Below are 17182 nucleotides of genomic sequence, written 5' to 3' on the forward strand. Positions count from 1 at the left end.
TGTCTGCTATGGTAAAGACAGATGTGACATTCAGTGTAGAAATATTTCAACAGAACATTCAACGAAAGGATCAGCTTTGCCACTTTGGAAGTGAAAAATACTCTAGAAGTGAAGTAATACCTATCAGAGGCTAAAACAGGTCGGCACCTCTCTTGCATCTAACATAGCACAGTACCAATCTAGTAGTATTTTGTTGTCTTTCAGACAGAAAATTAACAAAAATAAAAGCTGAACATACATCTGTAAGTTGGAATTGTTCTCTCTACACTTTTGTAAACCTTTGTAATGCTTACAAAACTAGGTTAGGGTTTTTTCCCCTGACTGCCTTGCAAACTCTAGATTTATAGATGGAAACAATAAGATGGAGTGCAACAGTTTCTGAAGTACAATGATCTACTTAAAGAAGAAATCAGAAAGATTAGAGCAAAATGAAATATTGCAAACAGAGATCTGAACCAAGTACTCAGTGAGAGACTGTTTAGTTTTACCTTTTGTTCACAATATCTGCCAAACACTTCTTAGCAGATGGCTGTCATGGCACCGACCAGACGCCTGAGACAATGCTGTCTCTGATGTTAACTTGAAAAAATATTTATATAGCATTTTATGTTCTTAAATAAACTATACAAGCGCTACATCTGCTTATTCAATTGCTTTTATCAACGGTGAATACAGAACTAAGAGTACAGGTCATGATAACCAAGCAAAAACAATTATCATACTTGCCTGTTGTAAAGCTTTTCATAAAAGCTTTTGTTCGGTAATGTTAAGTGAATGTTTGGTAACATGAGTTCCAGTACATAATGAGAATTGCTAATTGTTTTATCCTGAAACTCAGTCATTTCTACTACATCTCCTGGCATCACCATCTGAAAGAAAAAAGAAAAAAAAACAAACTCTTAAGTTAAAAAAAACAAAACGCAAAAGTGGTAGCCAGAAGATGTACATCAAGTAGTGAGGATGTATTAATTTTGTCTACCATAAGCACAAAGCAATAACAAAACTTTATAGTACCTCTTCATTTTCAAACATGACCCTACGAGAAGAAAAAGGAGAAGGCTCTGGTCTTCTAATATCACAGACATCCTTCAAAGAATGAGACCCTCCTTCTTCTTCCTCTTGAAAGTTATTATCACCTTCTTCCTCCTCAGCTGCTATCCTTTCCAGAATAGAGTGCACAGCCAGAGGGTTTATTTTCAATACAATCCTGACATTGGAGAAGTTATGCAGAATAAGCCATTAGATATGCTTATAATGTTTATATTTAAGCACTGTCACATGTCCCCTAGTTCTACTGGCTTGCCACTAAATACACACAGACTAAATAGCTCAAAGACCAGGGATGTTTTTTATTAGATAGTAACATATTTTATTACCCAAAGCCATACTGCTAAGAAAAAAAACAAACTTACATATACAAAGGGACATGGAAAAACAACCATCAGATGAAAGAAAATGTTACTGTCTGCTTTTTTCAATTCCATCAGGTGACCATTTAGGTGACCTTTTTTTAAGGAAAACCTGGCACTCTCCCAAAATAATGCTTGTTTCACTAGATCATTAACAGCTATTCAAAATACTCTACTGCATGATGCAGTATATTATATGTAAACACTGTTACAGAAAAATTTATTTGTGCCATTATAAAAGAAAAAATCTCCCTACAAACTTGCTGTCAGGAAGCCACTAAATTTTGTGGCATAAAAAGTACACAGTAAATTCTGTAGCAAATCTAAAATTGCCTCTTTAAACATCTTATTACATGCTTCAGTTGCTAGGTCCTTCTCTTCAGTAAGTCCCATGTACTGTATTGCCTTGCATGTGATATAAGCAGCAATAATTCAGTCTCAATATAGTTATTCTTACTGTTATTCTGGCTTATTAATATATTATATAATGTATGAGATAATTATATAATACTATTAATATATTATAAATATATAACTAATATTAACATATTATTACTATATTTTTCGGCAAAACTTGATGGGGGGTTGTTTGGTATTCAGTCTGGAATGCAGAAGTAGGAGAAGAGGTAAAGTGACAAAAAAAATGGGAGAAAGTTGAGTCTAATAATTCATCTAACTTTCACTGACATATACTCAAGGAGTTTTTTATACTTCTTTTTGTTTTTTTATAAATTCTTGAGGTCTTTTCACAAGTTACATGTTCTTTCTTTGCAAATTATTTTCAAGCATTTATCACACGGGCATTCTGCATTAAAATCACAAAAATAACAGTGCTTCTTAAAAATCTAAACAACCCACATTAAAAAACCCCAAATGTTTTTTTACCGAGGCCAGTCAAAATTGTCTGATGACGATGTTACATCTCCATCTGTGCCACCAGACACTTGAAAAAATTTTATTGGTGTTTCTGCATTATCTTCTTCAAATGAACCTGAATAGAAAGAGATTTTTTAAAAATTAACACAGGAATGACAACTGCTAATTTCAGATTAGCTGCTCCTCACGCTAGAGTTTAACATAGCAATTGTCAATGCTATTTACTAAGCTACTTAGGCAAATTTGGTTGTCTCTTCCTCCAAAAAATATCAACTTTTAGAAATAAAAATTATTTCACATTATTTTCTAGCTAGCAGTAGTTAGAAAACAAGATGTTTCTAATGCACAGATATCTGCATTTACACTTATAGCATCACTACATTTTGTCACAGCCTTGATAAGTACACGAAATGACACATAAGCAGAGAAGGTTGCAAATATAAATCAGTTTCACAGATTTATTACTTTGGGAGGTATTAGAGGCATGAAATTATTAAAGTTTTCTCAATGGTTATTTAGGGAATCAATCACAGAATCACAGAATCGTTAGGATTGGAAAGGACCTCTGCAGAATATCTAGTCCAAAGTCTCTGCCAAAGCAGGGTCACCTAGAGCAGGTTACACAGGAACACATCCAGGTTGGTTCTGAATATCTGCAGAGAGGGAAACTCCACAATCTCCCTGGGCATCCTGTTCCAGTGCTCTGCCACCTTCAATATAAAGTTCTTCCCTGTGCTGAGGTGAAACTTCAGTTTATGTCCATTACTCCTTGTCCTGTCTCTGGGCACCACTGAAATGAGTCTGACACCATCCTCTTAGCACGTCACTTTGAGAGGTTTATATGCATTAATGAGATCCCCTCTCAGCCTTCTCTTCTCCAGACTAAAGAGACCCTGCTCCCACAGTCTCTCCTCATATGAGACATGCTCCAGATCCCTCATCATCGTTATTGCTCTCTGCTGGACCCTCTCCAGCAGCTTCTTGTCTTGTACTGAGGAGGCCAGAACCAGACAAAGCATTTCAGATGTGGCCTCACTGGAACCAAGTAGAGAGAGAGGATCAGCCCCCTCGACCTGCCTTGACTCTTCCTGATGCACCCCAGGACACCACTGCCTCTCCTTGGCCACAAGGGCACACTTGCCAGCTCATGGTCATCTTGTCATCCACCAATACTCCCAGGTCCTTCTTTCCAGAGCTGCTCTCTAGCAGGTCAGCCTTCAACCTGTACTGATACTGGAGTTACTCTACTCCAGGTGCAGTGCCCTACACTTGATCTTATTGCACCTCATTAGGTTTCTCCCCACCCAACTTTTCAGCCTATCAAGCTCCTGCTGAATGGCAGCACAGCCTTCAGGTGTATCAGCCACTCCCCCCAGTTTTGTGTGGCCAGCACCTTGCTGGGGGTGCATTCTATCCCTTCATCCAAGGATTCTTCATTTCTAGACTAGACTTGTAACTTACAGAGCTGTAGTAATCTCCTACGAATCTACAAAACTTACCTGGGATAGAGAACAGAGAGATACATGAAATTGAAACAAACTGGTATAACAATGTAACAGAAAATAGAATACTAGCTCAGATCTCAAAAACCAAGAATGCAAGCACTACACTTAGATACATTAGCCTCCTATTATTTTGTTTTCACTTATGTTGGTATTTAGTACAGAGCACTAAACTACAGCAGAGATATCTACTCAAAAATTCAGGTGGAAAGACACTCCCTATGTTAATCCATATGAGAGGACCTTTTTCTCAACTACACAGTATCTGGGAAAATAAAAAGAACATTTAATATAATGTTAACATTCTTACCAGTTAGCTCTTTAAAGGTAAGCTCTAATTTAACTTGTTCTGGAGTTGACCCTCCTATAAATTCAGTTTTAAATTCCATATCTGTAAATTCAAGATGAAGAATCTCCTTCTGAAGTGATTTCTTAAACCATGGTCCTCTTTCTTGATCTGACCGTAGGTCAGGTATTGGGAAGCGAACAGAGAGATTTAATGCTGGGGCAGTGACTTGAACTGAAACTCTACAGTTTGCAGGAGTATGTGAATCATCCAGAAAAACTTCAGTAAATGCTTTATGCTGAAAAACAAAGTAAATGGAAAAAAAAAAATCTAAATTAGAGAAAACTGCATTAAAAGTGACTATGGGGAAAGCTTTTTGATGATGCAATACCTAAAAAAGAAAAATATTATTTATGTATCACAGAAAACACACATTAAGGCCAGCGGCTATTAGTCTTAGAATATTTTTCTATTATTGGTGCTGTTAAGATTCTATTTAGTTAGAAGTCAAGTATTTGCAGAAGTTAGCAATCCTTTAAAAAAAGTCTATTTTCGCATCTTTCTTTTTCTCTTATAGACAGAGTACCAAACAATACTCAGCTGCAGTTAGGAAATACTGTGTCTCAGATATTTTTTTTAAAATTGTGACTGTTAAGAAGCCAGGAATTATTACCCTGTGTATTTGCCCCTTTCAGCAAGTCATGTCATCCAGCTCCTGTCACTGACATGTCCTTCAAAGCCTCCCTGAGTGTAGCATTTTGCTGACCAACACTGAAAAGAATCAAACTCTCAGGACACAACCATATTGATAGAAATGATTGATGTCTTACACATTCTTTAAATAAGGGTTCTTTTAAATAGGTTTGAAGACTGATTTTTTTGGAATCGATCGATGTAGCAATAAAATTACATGAAGATATTTGTTGCTGTGTAGTTAATTGTATTAATCGTTCCTCAAGTACTTCAAGAAAAGTAGACCAGTTTAATGTTATTGTGCTAAAACTTCTGTTGGTCCCCAGTCACTGGAATGCAAAGCATATGCTCCCTATCCTCTCTGTGACCTACCCCGAAAGCAGATAGAAAGAGGCAGAAGCAACTGGGCCGACAAAGATTTCAATACAGAAGTGTAATTGTCAGCAACAGTTTACATCAGTTGCTGGAGAGCATGATGAGAGAGTTCAGGGATGAGAAGTCAGTCAAGATTCCTCTTTTTGGCTCAGTTCTGCTTGCTTCAAGAAGCTGAGAATTTATGCAGTTTGTGAAGTATCTACCATTGTCTTTAGGTGTGTTATTAAACATGCAATCACTGAATCTAAAATGAGAACCTATGTCACATGGCTACTGTTCTGTGTCAGAAGTTAAAAAAAAAAACAACAACAAACAAAAGAACAGAACAAAAAGAAACAAAAACCCCCTCACACTAAAAAAACAACCCTCAACCACCACAAATCAATCAGAACTAGCAATCTCAGGCTTAGTGCCATCCTGCCTTCCTCCTGCAAAAAACCCAGCAAGTTTATTAATCTACCTCTCTTTTAACTTACCAGACTTATGTGCTTATTGTAAGAAGCATACATGTGAGATGCCATCATCTCCACTGTAGTTAGTTTCTGTGGCTGAAGTAAGGAATTCAATCTGTCTACAATACTAATATCCAGCTCACAAAATACTGGACTTAACTTTATTTGTAACTCTGCCTTCTGTGGTACAGAACTGAGTCTCCCTTGACTACCCTAAAAAGAAAGAGAAAAAGCAGTAAAATCTTTAACAACAACAACACAGTGAAACAAATCATAATAACTGAGAGTTAAGGACTCTCTGTTTTACAAGTTAGATAGCTTTCTGTTCAAATAAACCAAATTAGACAAAGGTTATTACACAGAAACTTGGTCTTTTAAATCTGCCACCTTACCTGAGGTCCTCTATTATCTGAATGCTTATAATGCAGCTGAAGGCATGGCACAGTATGAGAATCGTTTCTTTCTTCAGAATGAAATGTCAGCAGCTTTAGAAAAAAAAAAGTATTAAAAGTACTTAATAAATAAGGAGGAAAGAGTTGACACAGAAGAAGGTATTTAGGACATTTTACCTAGAACAGACAGTAGGTAACCCCACATTCAAGTCAGTGAACAGAACTGCTTACTCAATGCACTTACTCAGCTACTTTATTGGATGTCTCTTACCATTAAAAGAGATGGAAGAATCATCATCATGCAAAGAAACCTTTGCATTGCTCAACTCCATTGGTTAATTTTTAGAAAACATTTACTCTAATTCCCAAACTGCATTAAGCAGATTTAAAAGAAGTAAACTAGTGAAGTTTGGCTGCTTGGTGCTATTCCTGTCAGGTATGACAGCAGTCAGATTCACTATCTGAGCTCAGAATTAAAATAGAAGGTGTACCTTAAAACCATAAGATATTTAACATAGTAAAAAAAAAAAAAAAAAAAAAAAAATCAAGAAAAATTTAAATTACAACCATTTTAAAATCTAGCATTGTCAGTTATACAATTAAAATTTCTTTGCTATGGAACTCTCTCTATATTTTACATACCTCTGTATAGTGAGGCTGCTTGGAATGAAAGTCAGTAGAAAAAAGGCATTCCAGGAACTCCATATCACCAATGGATAAATCAGTACTAAAACTTCGAGAGGCAGTCCTTTGTCTTTGTTCATAAGACACTTTGATGCCAGTACCTATAAACCTAATTATTAAAATTATGAATTATGAAAAGTAGCATAAAACAATATCAAAGTCAATAAAAATAACAAAGTCAAGATTTAAATATGCAAAATAGGATCACTACAATCCTTTAAAATCATTAAAAGAACCATAATTTCTTAAAAAATATGAAAATATCTAATTATAACAGATTTTGCAACGAAGACAATGGAGCTCACTTATGTTACACATTCAGCAATGGTCAACATAGAGAAATTTGTAAAGAACATTTTAGACATCTAACCTGAGGTGCAAGTCACATAAATCTAACATCCTTAGATAGACAATGAAAAAGTCAAATGTCTCAAAGTCTAAATTGCATGCATAAGGTAAGAAAAGGTATATACACCCTTACATATTTTACTTCATACACTGTACTGGGATGGTAAAAACTTCTGCAAAAAAGGACTGTTGACTGACTTTATGATTTTGTTCACACTTATGTTTTATCTCTATTAATACACTATTTTGCACTAAGTAAACTCCTAAGCTCCTTCAAGCAGAAATCACTACAGTGGAATAAAAATAGTCCTGTAAAACACAGCTGTTTCTAAAGCAATAATTACCTTAATGATTCTTGACTCTAGACTCCTGTGGTAGAAACTGTACCTAGTTTAATCCATCTATTAAAAAGCTAGGTGATTTTAATGTTTATAATATTTTTTTTCTTAATTTAAAAAAAGTCTTGGACAACAGATGTCAAAATTCAAGACTATTTTGAAATTAATAAAGAAGTCTAATGCAATTCAAATATTAAGTGACACAATTCCTATGGAAATAAACTTAATTCAAATTTACTTAAAATATATTTTTGTTAATTATATTTATTAATAAGCAAAGTTATACCTAAGGTGATCATGAGAACAAGCTTCTGCAAATACTTCTCGGAAGGACAGAAAATCTTCTGTTGAAAACTTAACTGGCTCGATCTTTTCTATTCGGGCAAAGAAATCCCGAGCCATTGGTGTCAATGGGTTAAGGTTCAGTGAACTTTCAGGTGGGGGTAAAGGGTCAATATGAAGTACAGACACTGAGAAAGTTCCAACTGCCAGTCTAAAAAGCAGCTCAGGTCTGGATTCATCCACAGAAACAGATCTGGATGGAATAGCTGAAATACAAAATTAAGTTCACGTAATTTTTCAGCAATAACACATTTATAAAATCATCTTACTTTTGATTTTAATTTCTTTTTACCAAGTTGCTGCATAACAATTCATTTTCAGAATTATCTATCTATTGTTACTTACATGTCCTTCTTAAGGAAGTCTGGTGAACCATATTGGCTGCTAGCGAAGAACCTCTTGGAGGCTGTAACTCTTGTTTGTTACGATCAAGAAAATCACCCCAAGTTGGTTGAAGCTAGAACAAAAACATATATGACCTTAAATTTGCAAAGAGTTGTTAGATATTAGATCAAACATAAATAATAAGGTAAACACAAAACCCCAACATGTATAATCAACATCATGCCATTTCATGGGGTATTAGTGCTCAACTTATTAATGTAGATTTGCTTCACTTTGGGGTATGCTTTTTAATTCTATGATCTTCTACACCCACATATTTTTAAAGCTGAAGTTGCACTCCATGTGCTTTTTACAGAGAAATGGGAGAATATATGCTCAACTATTCTCCATGGTTTTCATTAAGCAAAACACTAGGCATATAACAAATTTAGCAAAGATGGTGATAACAACAACTTAAGCTTTTATGTTGTTTGAGGAATAATGTAATACAACAATTTTGTACTTTTTATTGTCACAGCCTGTGTAGTCTACATTGAAAGAAAACCCAGGTGGCAAACATGCAGCTATTAAAAAGAAAATGAATCACAAAGCATCCCACATAAGCTTCAAGGCATTTGAAAACACATTTCTTAGCTTAGTGGCCAAATAAATGAGAACCATTCCATTTCAATTTCCATAGCAGAAAAGGAATATTATCAGCTCTAAACACTTTCCATTGTTCTAGAATTTTTCCATAGTTCTTGATAATGTAAAGAATGCAACAGTTATGCAATGGTGTCAGACAAAACTGTTAATATTAAAAAGATTTTAAATGTAGTTAATACTATACCACTGTAGTGCTCAGTGGAGATCCTGCTGGTGTAGTTGTATATGTACTGGTTAAAGACAAATCTAGATCCATGGTTGGAGGGTCTCCAAGAGGTGGAAGGGAGGAAAGGCTGTGAGACATGTCCATTTCAGCCATTGAGAAGAAAACTTCTTCTTCTAATAAGAACCATAGATAGTAAAGAGTTATTTTCTTATGAAAAAAATCACTTTACTTTTAACAGAAATGTATTCATAAGTTTACAAATCTAACTGCTAGACAGAATAAGCAGCTAAATACATTATTTACAGAAGTTCCAAGGTTTCTTGACACTGAGACTAATAGTGTCTATGGAGAGAGATTTAAATAAAAATCAAAAGGAAAAAACCCTAATGACCACTAAAACAGTTAAACGTCTCATTTTCATGTTCAAGGTAGCATATTTTATAGAAATTCATGCACTCTCCTTTTGACAAACCAAAGTTCCCACTTTCACATTAAAAATAATTAGCAAAAAAAATTGAAATAAAAATATCAGGAAAATACAACTATTAGATGTAATTTCTATTCTAGATGTAATTTCCTTAACCATACATTTGAAAAGATGTTACACTGCATGTGTATTTGCTGTGTGCACATTAATATAAACCCAACAGTTTTAATGAAATACTGAATCAAGTCTAGCCCGATACCTAAAATAGTTAATTTTTTATTCAACTTTACAATCAATAACTTTGACATCAAATAATTGTAATGCTATTTCAGTACATAAGTTGGTAAGATTCAAAGCTGAACACTCAATTTAAACAATATTAACAACTGATTATTTGCTATGTTGCACTATCTTTTATACTTACCACGACTAGAAGGTGTTCTGGCACTCTCTGTCTCATAGAAGCTTTGTTCGGATGATGCTCCTGCAGATAAAGACTCTTTTCTTAAATAACGTTTCAACTCCATCTGAATCCGGTACTCATCCTCCTGTTGCATTGGTCGGTTCTTCCTATCTTTATTTGACAATTCTATTCTGTTTAGACTCTCTGCATTCAAAAAAAAAAGGACAGAAAGCCCACTGTAATTTCCTTAACAGTATCCCTAAGAAAATCCAAAAATTAATCTCAAAATTAACCATTGTTGTATATATATGCATCTGTAGATATATATATACAAACACATGTCTGTTGTACATCAGATGTGTATTATGTGCATTTTGTTGGTTTGAAGATTTTACCTGTCCAGAACAGACTACTCTCTCCCCAGCATTCATTAACTTCAAGTCTGAAGAAAATATTTTAAGGTCATATATGCAAGTCACATATAATATTAGCATACATTTCTCAGTCAGCTTTAGGGACTAAGGTCACAATCTCTTAAAGGTTTTACTCTTAAGGAAGTTTTAAAATTTCAGGTTTGAAGACCACACACACATGGGAAGCTATATGTAATACTTCTCCAGTTGTCCAAAAACAGTGAACAAGTCCAGCACAACAAATATATCAGTATCAGAAGAATATTAACTACCTCCCCAGAACATGGGAAATCTTTTTGAAAAGATCAACTGTCTACCCTAATAATTGTTGTTACATAAGGTAGATGGGGGAACAAACCAAAACACCCTCATCCTTCCAATGCAGTAGTTCAAACACTGCTGTTAATTCTTCACCAATATGGACAAACAGACTCAGTTACTGTCTGCTCTATGATTTCTGTGCCTGCCACTAAAGCATAGGACAAAGAAGGTAAGCTACTCTCATGAAACAGCACTACAAGAACCACAATTGGTTTGGTCTCCTGATTTTCTCCACTTAGAATTTTCTCATCTCTTGTCCTATTATATAGTACTTGTCAAGCCTTATTTGTTATTCTTTTCATTACTAGCATTTATAATTTGCAACTGAAATCAACAAATTGATCATAGCCCTAATTCAGAGCAGCTACAAAGCATTTTGCTAATATCAGATAAACATTCATAATAATTCACCACAAATACTTTTTTTCCACTACGGAAATTCATTTATCTTGCAACGTTTACTTTTTGGTCATTGCAATACATATTTAAATTTTACAGAATGTTCACTTGCCTGGTCCAGCAATAGCTGCTACCATGTCCAAAAGAAGATGCACCTGTCTTGGTGACAGAAATAGATGTACAGAGTCTATTTGTCCATCTATATCCAACTAAAAAGAAAAAGGAAGAACACTTTCAAGAACACTGAAGGAATTTTTCTGTGCAAGTCTTGAATCAAGTATTTTGATAATAGATTTTTTATGCTTTTGATGTAAATATAGCCATTCCAGCAGCATCTTCATTTTCTGCACAACACCTAGAAATTTAATTGTGTATTGCTTCCAACCTGTAGCTTGGCAGGATAAATGCAAATGCGTCACTATTAGGTTAAAATAAATACACAATCTCAGAAGAGAAAAACTCAAGAATTTCATTCATCTGCTAATTTTTTTCCTTTTAATAATTCCATAAATAAATAACTATATAATGTTAGTTATTACATACTAATTATAAAATATTGACATCAGCACCTTCTGAAATACACCTTAAAACTGTGAAGGGTCTCTTCAGGACATCTCTTCAGTATATAGATGAATAAATTCACATACTTTCTTCATGACGAGTGGGATGTTTATAGAAGTCCAGCTGTTTTGAGATGGTATGCAACAAAGCAAGCCACTTAGCTTTAGAAAGTAAATCAAACTAGAACTATCTTAAAGACTTCTATGGATTTATTTTTCAGTTCAAGAATCCTGTACTCCCAGACATTGGTCCATTCATGATCATTACTCATTGTATTGGGTGTGGCAAGGTATTGGCAGCGAGGTTTTGCTGCAGGGACAAGAGGTCAGGGTCTGCCTAGAGCTGGTTCCACCCAGACCTGTAAAGGACACACCTCAGGACACAGCTGAGCCTACCAGCAAAGCTGGTAGTGACTCCTCCAAAAGATATTTAAGGAAGGGCAAAATGCTGCATGGGCAGTGAGGAAAAAAATCAGCAAGAGAAACAATCCTACAAACACTGAGGTCAGGGAAGAAAGAGGGGAAGCAGGTGCTTCAGCTGCCAGAGCCTCTGGAAGAGATCACACCAGAGCAGAAATCTACACTGTAGCTCATGCAAGGTGCCACTCTGCAGCAGACACACGTGCCCAGGAGGAAGCCTGTGGGGAGCCCACACTGGAGCAGGTTCCTGGAGGTTCTCAGCCCATGGAGAGGAGCCCACACAGGAACAGGTTCTCATGTAAGGAACCATCGTTCATGGAGAACTCGTGTGGGAGCAGGTTTATCCCGCTGGACTGCAGCCCATGGATAGGACCCACACTAAAGCAGTTTGTGAAAGAATGCAACACGAGGGACCCATACTGCAGTAGGGGAAAAGGGTGAGGAGGAAGGAGCAGCAGAGAGGAACTGAGTTATGAACTGAGTGCAACCCCTCAATTCCCCATCCTCCCTGCACTGCTCAGGGCGATGAGGAGGTAGAGGAGTTGGGAATTATGAAGCGAAGTTAAGCCTGTGTAGAAAAACGGGTGAGGGAAAGCTAGTTTAGTTTGTTTCTCAGCATTCAACTCCATTCTACTTGGCAATAAAGTCAATTAATTTTCTCCAAGTTGAGTCTGTTGTGCCTGTGACAGTAACTGCTAAGTGCCCTCCCTGTCTTTATCTCAACCTACAAGCTTTTTCATCACGTTCTCTCCTGCTGTCCAGTTGAGAAGTGTTAGTGAGAGCAGCTGGATGGGTGCATGACAGCCAGCCAAGGTCAAGCCACCACACTCATGGGAAAAAAAACAACCAAACAAAACAGGCACCCAAATGAGTGCATTTATATGAAAATATACTTTTGCTCATAAGGACCTTAAGGAAATATTTACCTAAGCAGGGAAAATAAATGATCATTTAGTTCTGTATACTGTTCTCTATTTTTTCCATCCTTTGGAAAGAGTTGTAAGAAAATGAATACTGAAATGTGTGTACTTGACATGAAGTTACAAAGTGCACTTTGTATTTTACATGCTTGAAACGTCTGTTGTAACATAATTCAGTTTCCAAAGTAAAAAAAAAAGAGTTGAAACTAGACTAAGCAATATACTGTATCCATGTTCCTTTTAATATGCATGAACTCTACCTGATAAACCAAAAATCAGCTCCTTCAATTTTGTCATGTAGTATTACATCCATTCACTAGTTTGGTTGTTACTCTTATTTAACCTAACAGCATTTTTTACCTGTACTCAAGAACAACTTGCAGAGATCACTGCTTAGTCTTCCGTTATATTGAACATTTCGTATAAAACAAAAGTTACTCTAAACTCTGCCCTTGACATTTTTCTGCCAGCTATATTAAAATACATCTAATGATATAAAAGTGGAAAATCTTCAGCAACATCTGGATATCAATTAATTTAAGGGTGTTAACTGCATTAACTATTCATGCTTTTGAAATAGCCAGCATTTTTCTACTTCACACCAAACGAAATTTTATTTAACTTTTCAAGGCCCCTTCTTAACTGAATTAACAAGAAAAGTTAGACTAGAAATTGCTGGACATAAAAAAACCTTTTTACTCCAGTAGAAACCTTATGCTTGCTATGAAATATAGTATGGTATACAAGACAGGTCAATAGCCAGTCTTAAATTTGGAGACAAGGGGAATATATTTACACAACTTTACTTATATACTCACACTTTTTTAGGAAAATAGGGCTTTATTTTCAACTGCTTTGCTTCCTGCATCTTTATATAAAATAAATATTACATTTATATAAATATAAATTTTTAGTATTTCATTATGGCATTATTATTTGATTTACTGTAGATTTTAATATAAAAATTCACAAGCAGAAATGTTCATGTTAGTTTTATAATGCTGCAAGTCTGAAATTATTTAACTTAATTAATCATTTACAGTTTACTTGTAATTGTTGAAGAGAATGACACCCTTTTAAAATCAAAGTGATTTTAATCAATCACCAGTTACACATTCCACACATATGTAGGCAAATCAGTCATAGTGCTACAAGAAAAAAGGACAAATGAATAGTAGCAGGAGTTCCATGAAAACAAAATAATTTTCTCAGAAGTAACTCAAACACACAAATTCATAGAATGGAATCAGAGAATCATTAAGGTTGGATCATCAAGATCAACCTTCAACTGAATACCACTCTGCCCACTAAAACATATCAAAGCGCCACATCTACTTGTTTTGTTGAACACTTAAATTCAGTCTCTTTCTAACATACAGAAATTCTTCTTTAATGGATTTCAGTTTGAATATAAAGAATATACAAGAAAACTAAGTGCATTCTGTTCCCTTGAGAATCTTACAAATTTCTGGATGTAGTAGAAAAAAAAAAAAATTCTACAGAACTATTAATTTAGTTAAAGACCAGGAAAGCATGACTAACCTTAGCTCCAGGAAGTACTTCATTTTGCTTTAATGTTAGGCTCAACTCCATTCTACCAATCAGCTTACAGATCTGGACAGGGTCAGAAGGAGTAATTTCTGGCAAGTTTCTTGTTAATTGGGGATGTGGCTCATAAATGATTTTTGGATTCCAGCTAGGTGAAAGCTTTGGTTCAGTTGCCTTAAAACGTTACAGAGAAAAGAATAAGAATGTACCCCATTTCTTAAGAAAAAAAAAAAAAAAGAAGCATTTCAAATAAGCATATCACACAAATAATCATTTTACATAACTATAAATATGACAATGGCACTGAAAACACGTACTGATAACTGTGAAAAAAAAAAAGCATGTAAAATGTGAAGCCTTAGGCCTTTGCAAAAAAAGAGGAGCAAGTTTCCACAGAACAGTGAATTGTAGAGTACTTCTTAAAGTTGCAACCAGATTCCAATACAATATGTCCTAAACTTTACTCAGTCCTAAAGTCTCCATTTCCTTCCCCCTCCTCAAATCAACAGCAATTGATTATAAAACTTATCAAACATAGATTCAAGTAAAAGTTCAACTCTTGTATCCTTTAGAATTAACCTAGTATATTAGCGTAACAATATATTCTTTCATCAATTTACACCCTCATATAACGTATTTAATTTTACCAGCTGTGTAGCTGAACACACTGGGGAGGACTTTGCTGACGCAGGAAACTCGTCCCAGAAGAAAGAGACACCTGAGAGCTGCAGTAACTTGTGAGCAAAAGCCGTGGGCTGATGTACATTAATTCCAGAGCACTCATCTGCAGTTTCATCACAGTACATAGTTCTGAGAGACAAAAGAAAGGAAATAAAGATGGTGGGTGCCTACAAATTAGGCTCCTTAGCCTTTAAGTTTGTACATGTTCTCTCTCTTCAGACTATTTACAATGCCATTCACTGTCACGAATGGAAAATCCACCACTCTCTGGGAATGGGTGGAAACCTGAAATTTTCTATGGAACACCACAGGAAAATTGAGACATGCTTCCACTGCAAACATACCCCAGTGTATTATCCTAGTCCCTACATCTAATCTGATCAGAAGGTGAAGGAGTCTGCCCAATGCTTCTAAACTTATCTTTCCATTAGGACACACACAATTCTTGCTTCAGAATCTGAACTTTTTAAAACTCTGCCATCTAATACTTTTCTGTTGTCTAATAGCACTATTTGAAAGTAACATTCTGACAAAATGAAAGTTGAAAATTGAGAGAATATGCTACAATCCTGTAGAATTTCTATGATGTTGAATTTCTTATAAGAGACAGTATAAACAGTCAACTCTTAGAAGATGCAAGTCTACACATGATGGTATTTGCAGTGTAAAAATATATATACTTTTCCATAAATAAATTCTATCAAACGTCAAAACAACACATTTTTTAACAGTTTGTTTCAATATAGTTTTTAGATCACAAAAGGTTTGTTCTGGAAATGGACTTCCATTAGAAAAATAATCACAATTGATTATTAATCTTTCCTGAACTGAGCTTAACAACCTGAAGCTTTCAAATGTTTAAAACCGAATATACTTCATTAGCAACTCTCAGTAAGCATCAGTTTTATCTGGTACTGATCTCAATACTTTGCAAAAAAGTATGATTATACTCTCCTATAGGTTAAAAAAAATCTACTTTAATAATGTGTAGAGTATTCTAAGCTCAAAATAATTACAGAAGTCACATGGGCTCTTTTGAAAGCTCACAAAGGACCTAAACTCTTTCCGTTTGTTTGGGTTTTTTTCCCCAGGAGTGTACCTTTCTTTCTGAAAAGATCTGAAGTGTCTTACTCAAAAGGGTTGGTCCCTTTTCTAAACTGAAGAGATGGCCTGATTTGCCAGCAATCTACATAAAACTGTTGAACATCTAAGAAATGGTATTCATTAACTGTGGAAATTGATGAACACTTTTATTTGGGAAAATAACCCCGAACTCCTCTAATTCGATGGTTGAATAACCTTAGTGTAAAGATGTTAAGTGGAAACTGAGTGGAGAAAATGCTCCACTCAGAAGAGGTACTCAAGAGCTAATGTCTAACTGTATACTAAGAATATGTGTCATGAATGAAATGTATTCTGCAAGAAATGGCAAAAAGTGCCTTAGGAAAAAAAAATTTACAGATTAAAGAAAAAAATGTTTACCTTTCAATTCTGACTTCAAGTGCAGTTCCACTTTTAGAGTTCTCTGGCACATGTTCTATTCGCAAAACAGTATCTAAAAAGGTAACTTTCACTCTTCTTAGAACTTAAAAGATAAAACAAAGAAATACAGTGTAGGCAATTAAGTCAAGTTACTTAACAAATACTTTTGTAATTAACTATTAAACGGTCTCTCATTTTGTTTAAGTTCTCGGCCCTTATTTCAGTGGAAATAATCAATTGAATTTAACAATGTAACAAGACACCAAGAGACAATCTTAACTCCTACTAAATGTCCAATATGTACATCCATAGTGTACAACTGGTCTTTAAGGCTTGGATATTTGAGCAAGTGACAGGTCAAACCAAGTTGTTCTGTAGTTCAGTGTGGATGATCCTCAAAGAAAGTATCTGCTTCATTGTGCACCACATCTGAACTCCTAAACCTTGGGCAGCACCACACTGCTCGGACTGAATAATTCCATTTCTAGATTGAACATTTCCCTTAGCTCACACTTTTCAGCACTAAGTTCTCCAGCACATAATGTGGTCATAAGGCCTTATTTTCTTCCATTTAAAAAAAACACCTCCAACAAAAAAATAAGATTTCTGAAGTACTTCTATCAACATGGTGTGATTATGGTGGCATGATATATCATAACAGGTCAGCTTTGCATAAAAACAGCTGAAAAAATATTCTCCATTTCTCTCTCAACAGCATCACTACTAACAATCTAAGTTTGTGTGATGAATTAAAC

At 35.2% G+C, this 17182-nt stretch overlaps 1 protein-coding gene across 3 annotated transcripts in view; it reads right to left on the reverse strand.

The window, feature by feature from the left end:
* The window catches only part of ATG2B (autophagy related 2B), a 49660-nt gene that overhangs the window by 25913 nt on the left and 6565 nt on the right, over positions 1–17182 (reverse strand). For all 3 annotated transcript variants that reach the window (XM_027718369.2, XM_027718370.2, XM_027718368.2), the window contains exons 4-18: positions 16428–16530; positions 14912–15074; positions 14259–14438; positions 10929–11025; positions 9705–9887; positions 8872–9026; positions 8043–8154; positions 7642–7903; positions 6628–6778; positions 5986–6078; positions 5618–5806; positions 4098–4371; positions 2295–2400; positions 1015–1207; positions 727–869 (exon numbers count right to left, since the gene is read on the reverse strand). In XM_027718369.2, the coding sequence (XP_027574170.1) occupies positions 727–869; positions 1015–1207; positions 2295–2400; positions 4098–4371; positions 5618–5806; positions 5986–6078; positions 6628–6778; positions 7642–7903; positions 8043–8154; positions 8872–9026; positions 9705–9887; positions 10929–11025; positions 14259–14438; positions 14912–15074; positions 16428–16530 (2404 nt within the window). The remainder of the gene's footprint in view (positions 1–726; positions 870–1014; positions 1208–2294; positions 2401–4097; positions 4372–5617; positions 5807–5985; positions 6079–6627; positions 6779–7641; positions 7904–8042; positions 8155–8871; positions 9027–9704; positions 9888–10928; positions 11026–14258; positions 14439–14911; positions 15075–16427; positions 16531–17182) is intronic.

Source organism: Pipra filicauda, unplaced genomic scaffold (genome assembly GCF_003945595.2).
Source record: "Pipra filicauda isolate LSUMZ 115617 unplaced genomic scaffold, ASM394559v2 scaffold27_size4233163_pilon, whole genome shotgun sequence".
In the NCBI taxonomy this organism is placed as follows: domain Eukaryota; kingdom Metazoa; phylum Chordata; class Aves; order Passeriformes; family Pipridae; genus Pipra; species Pipra filicauda.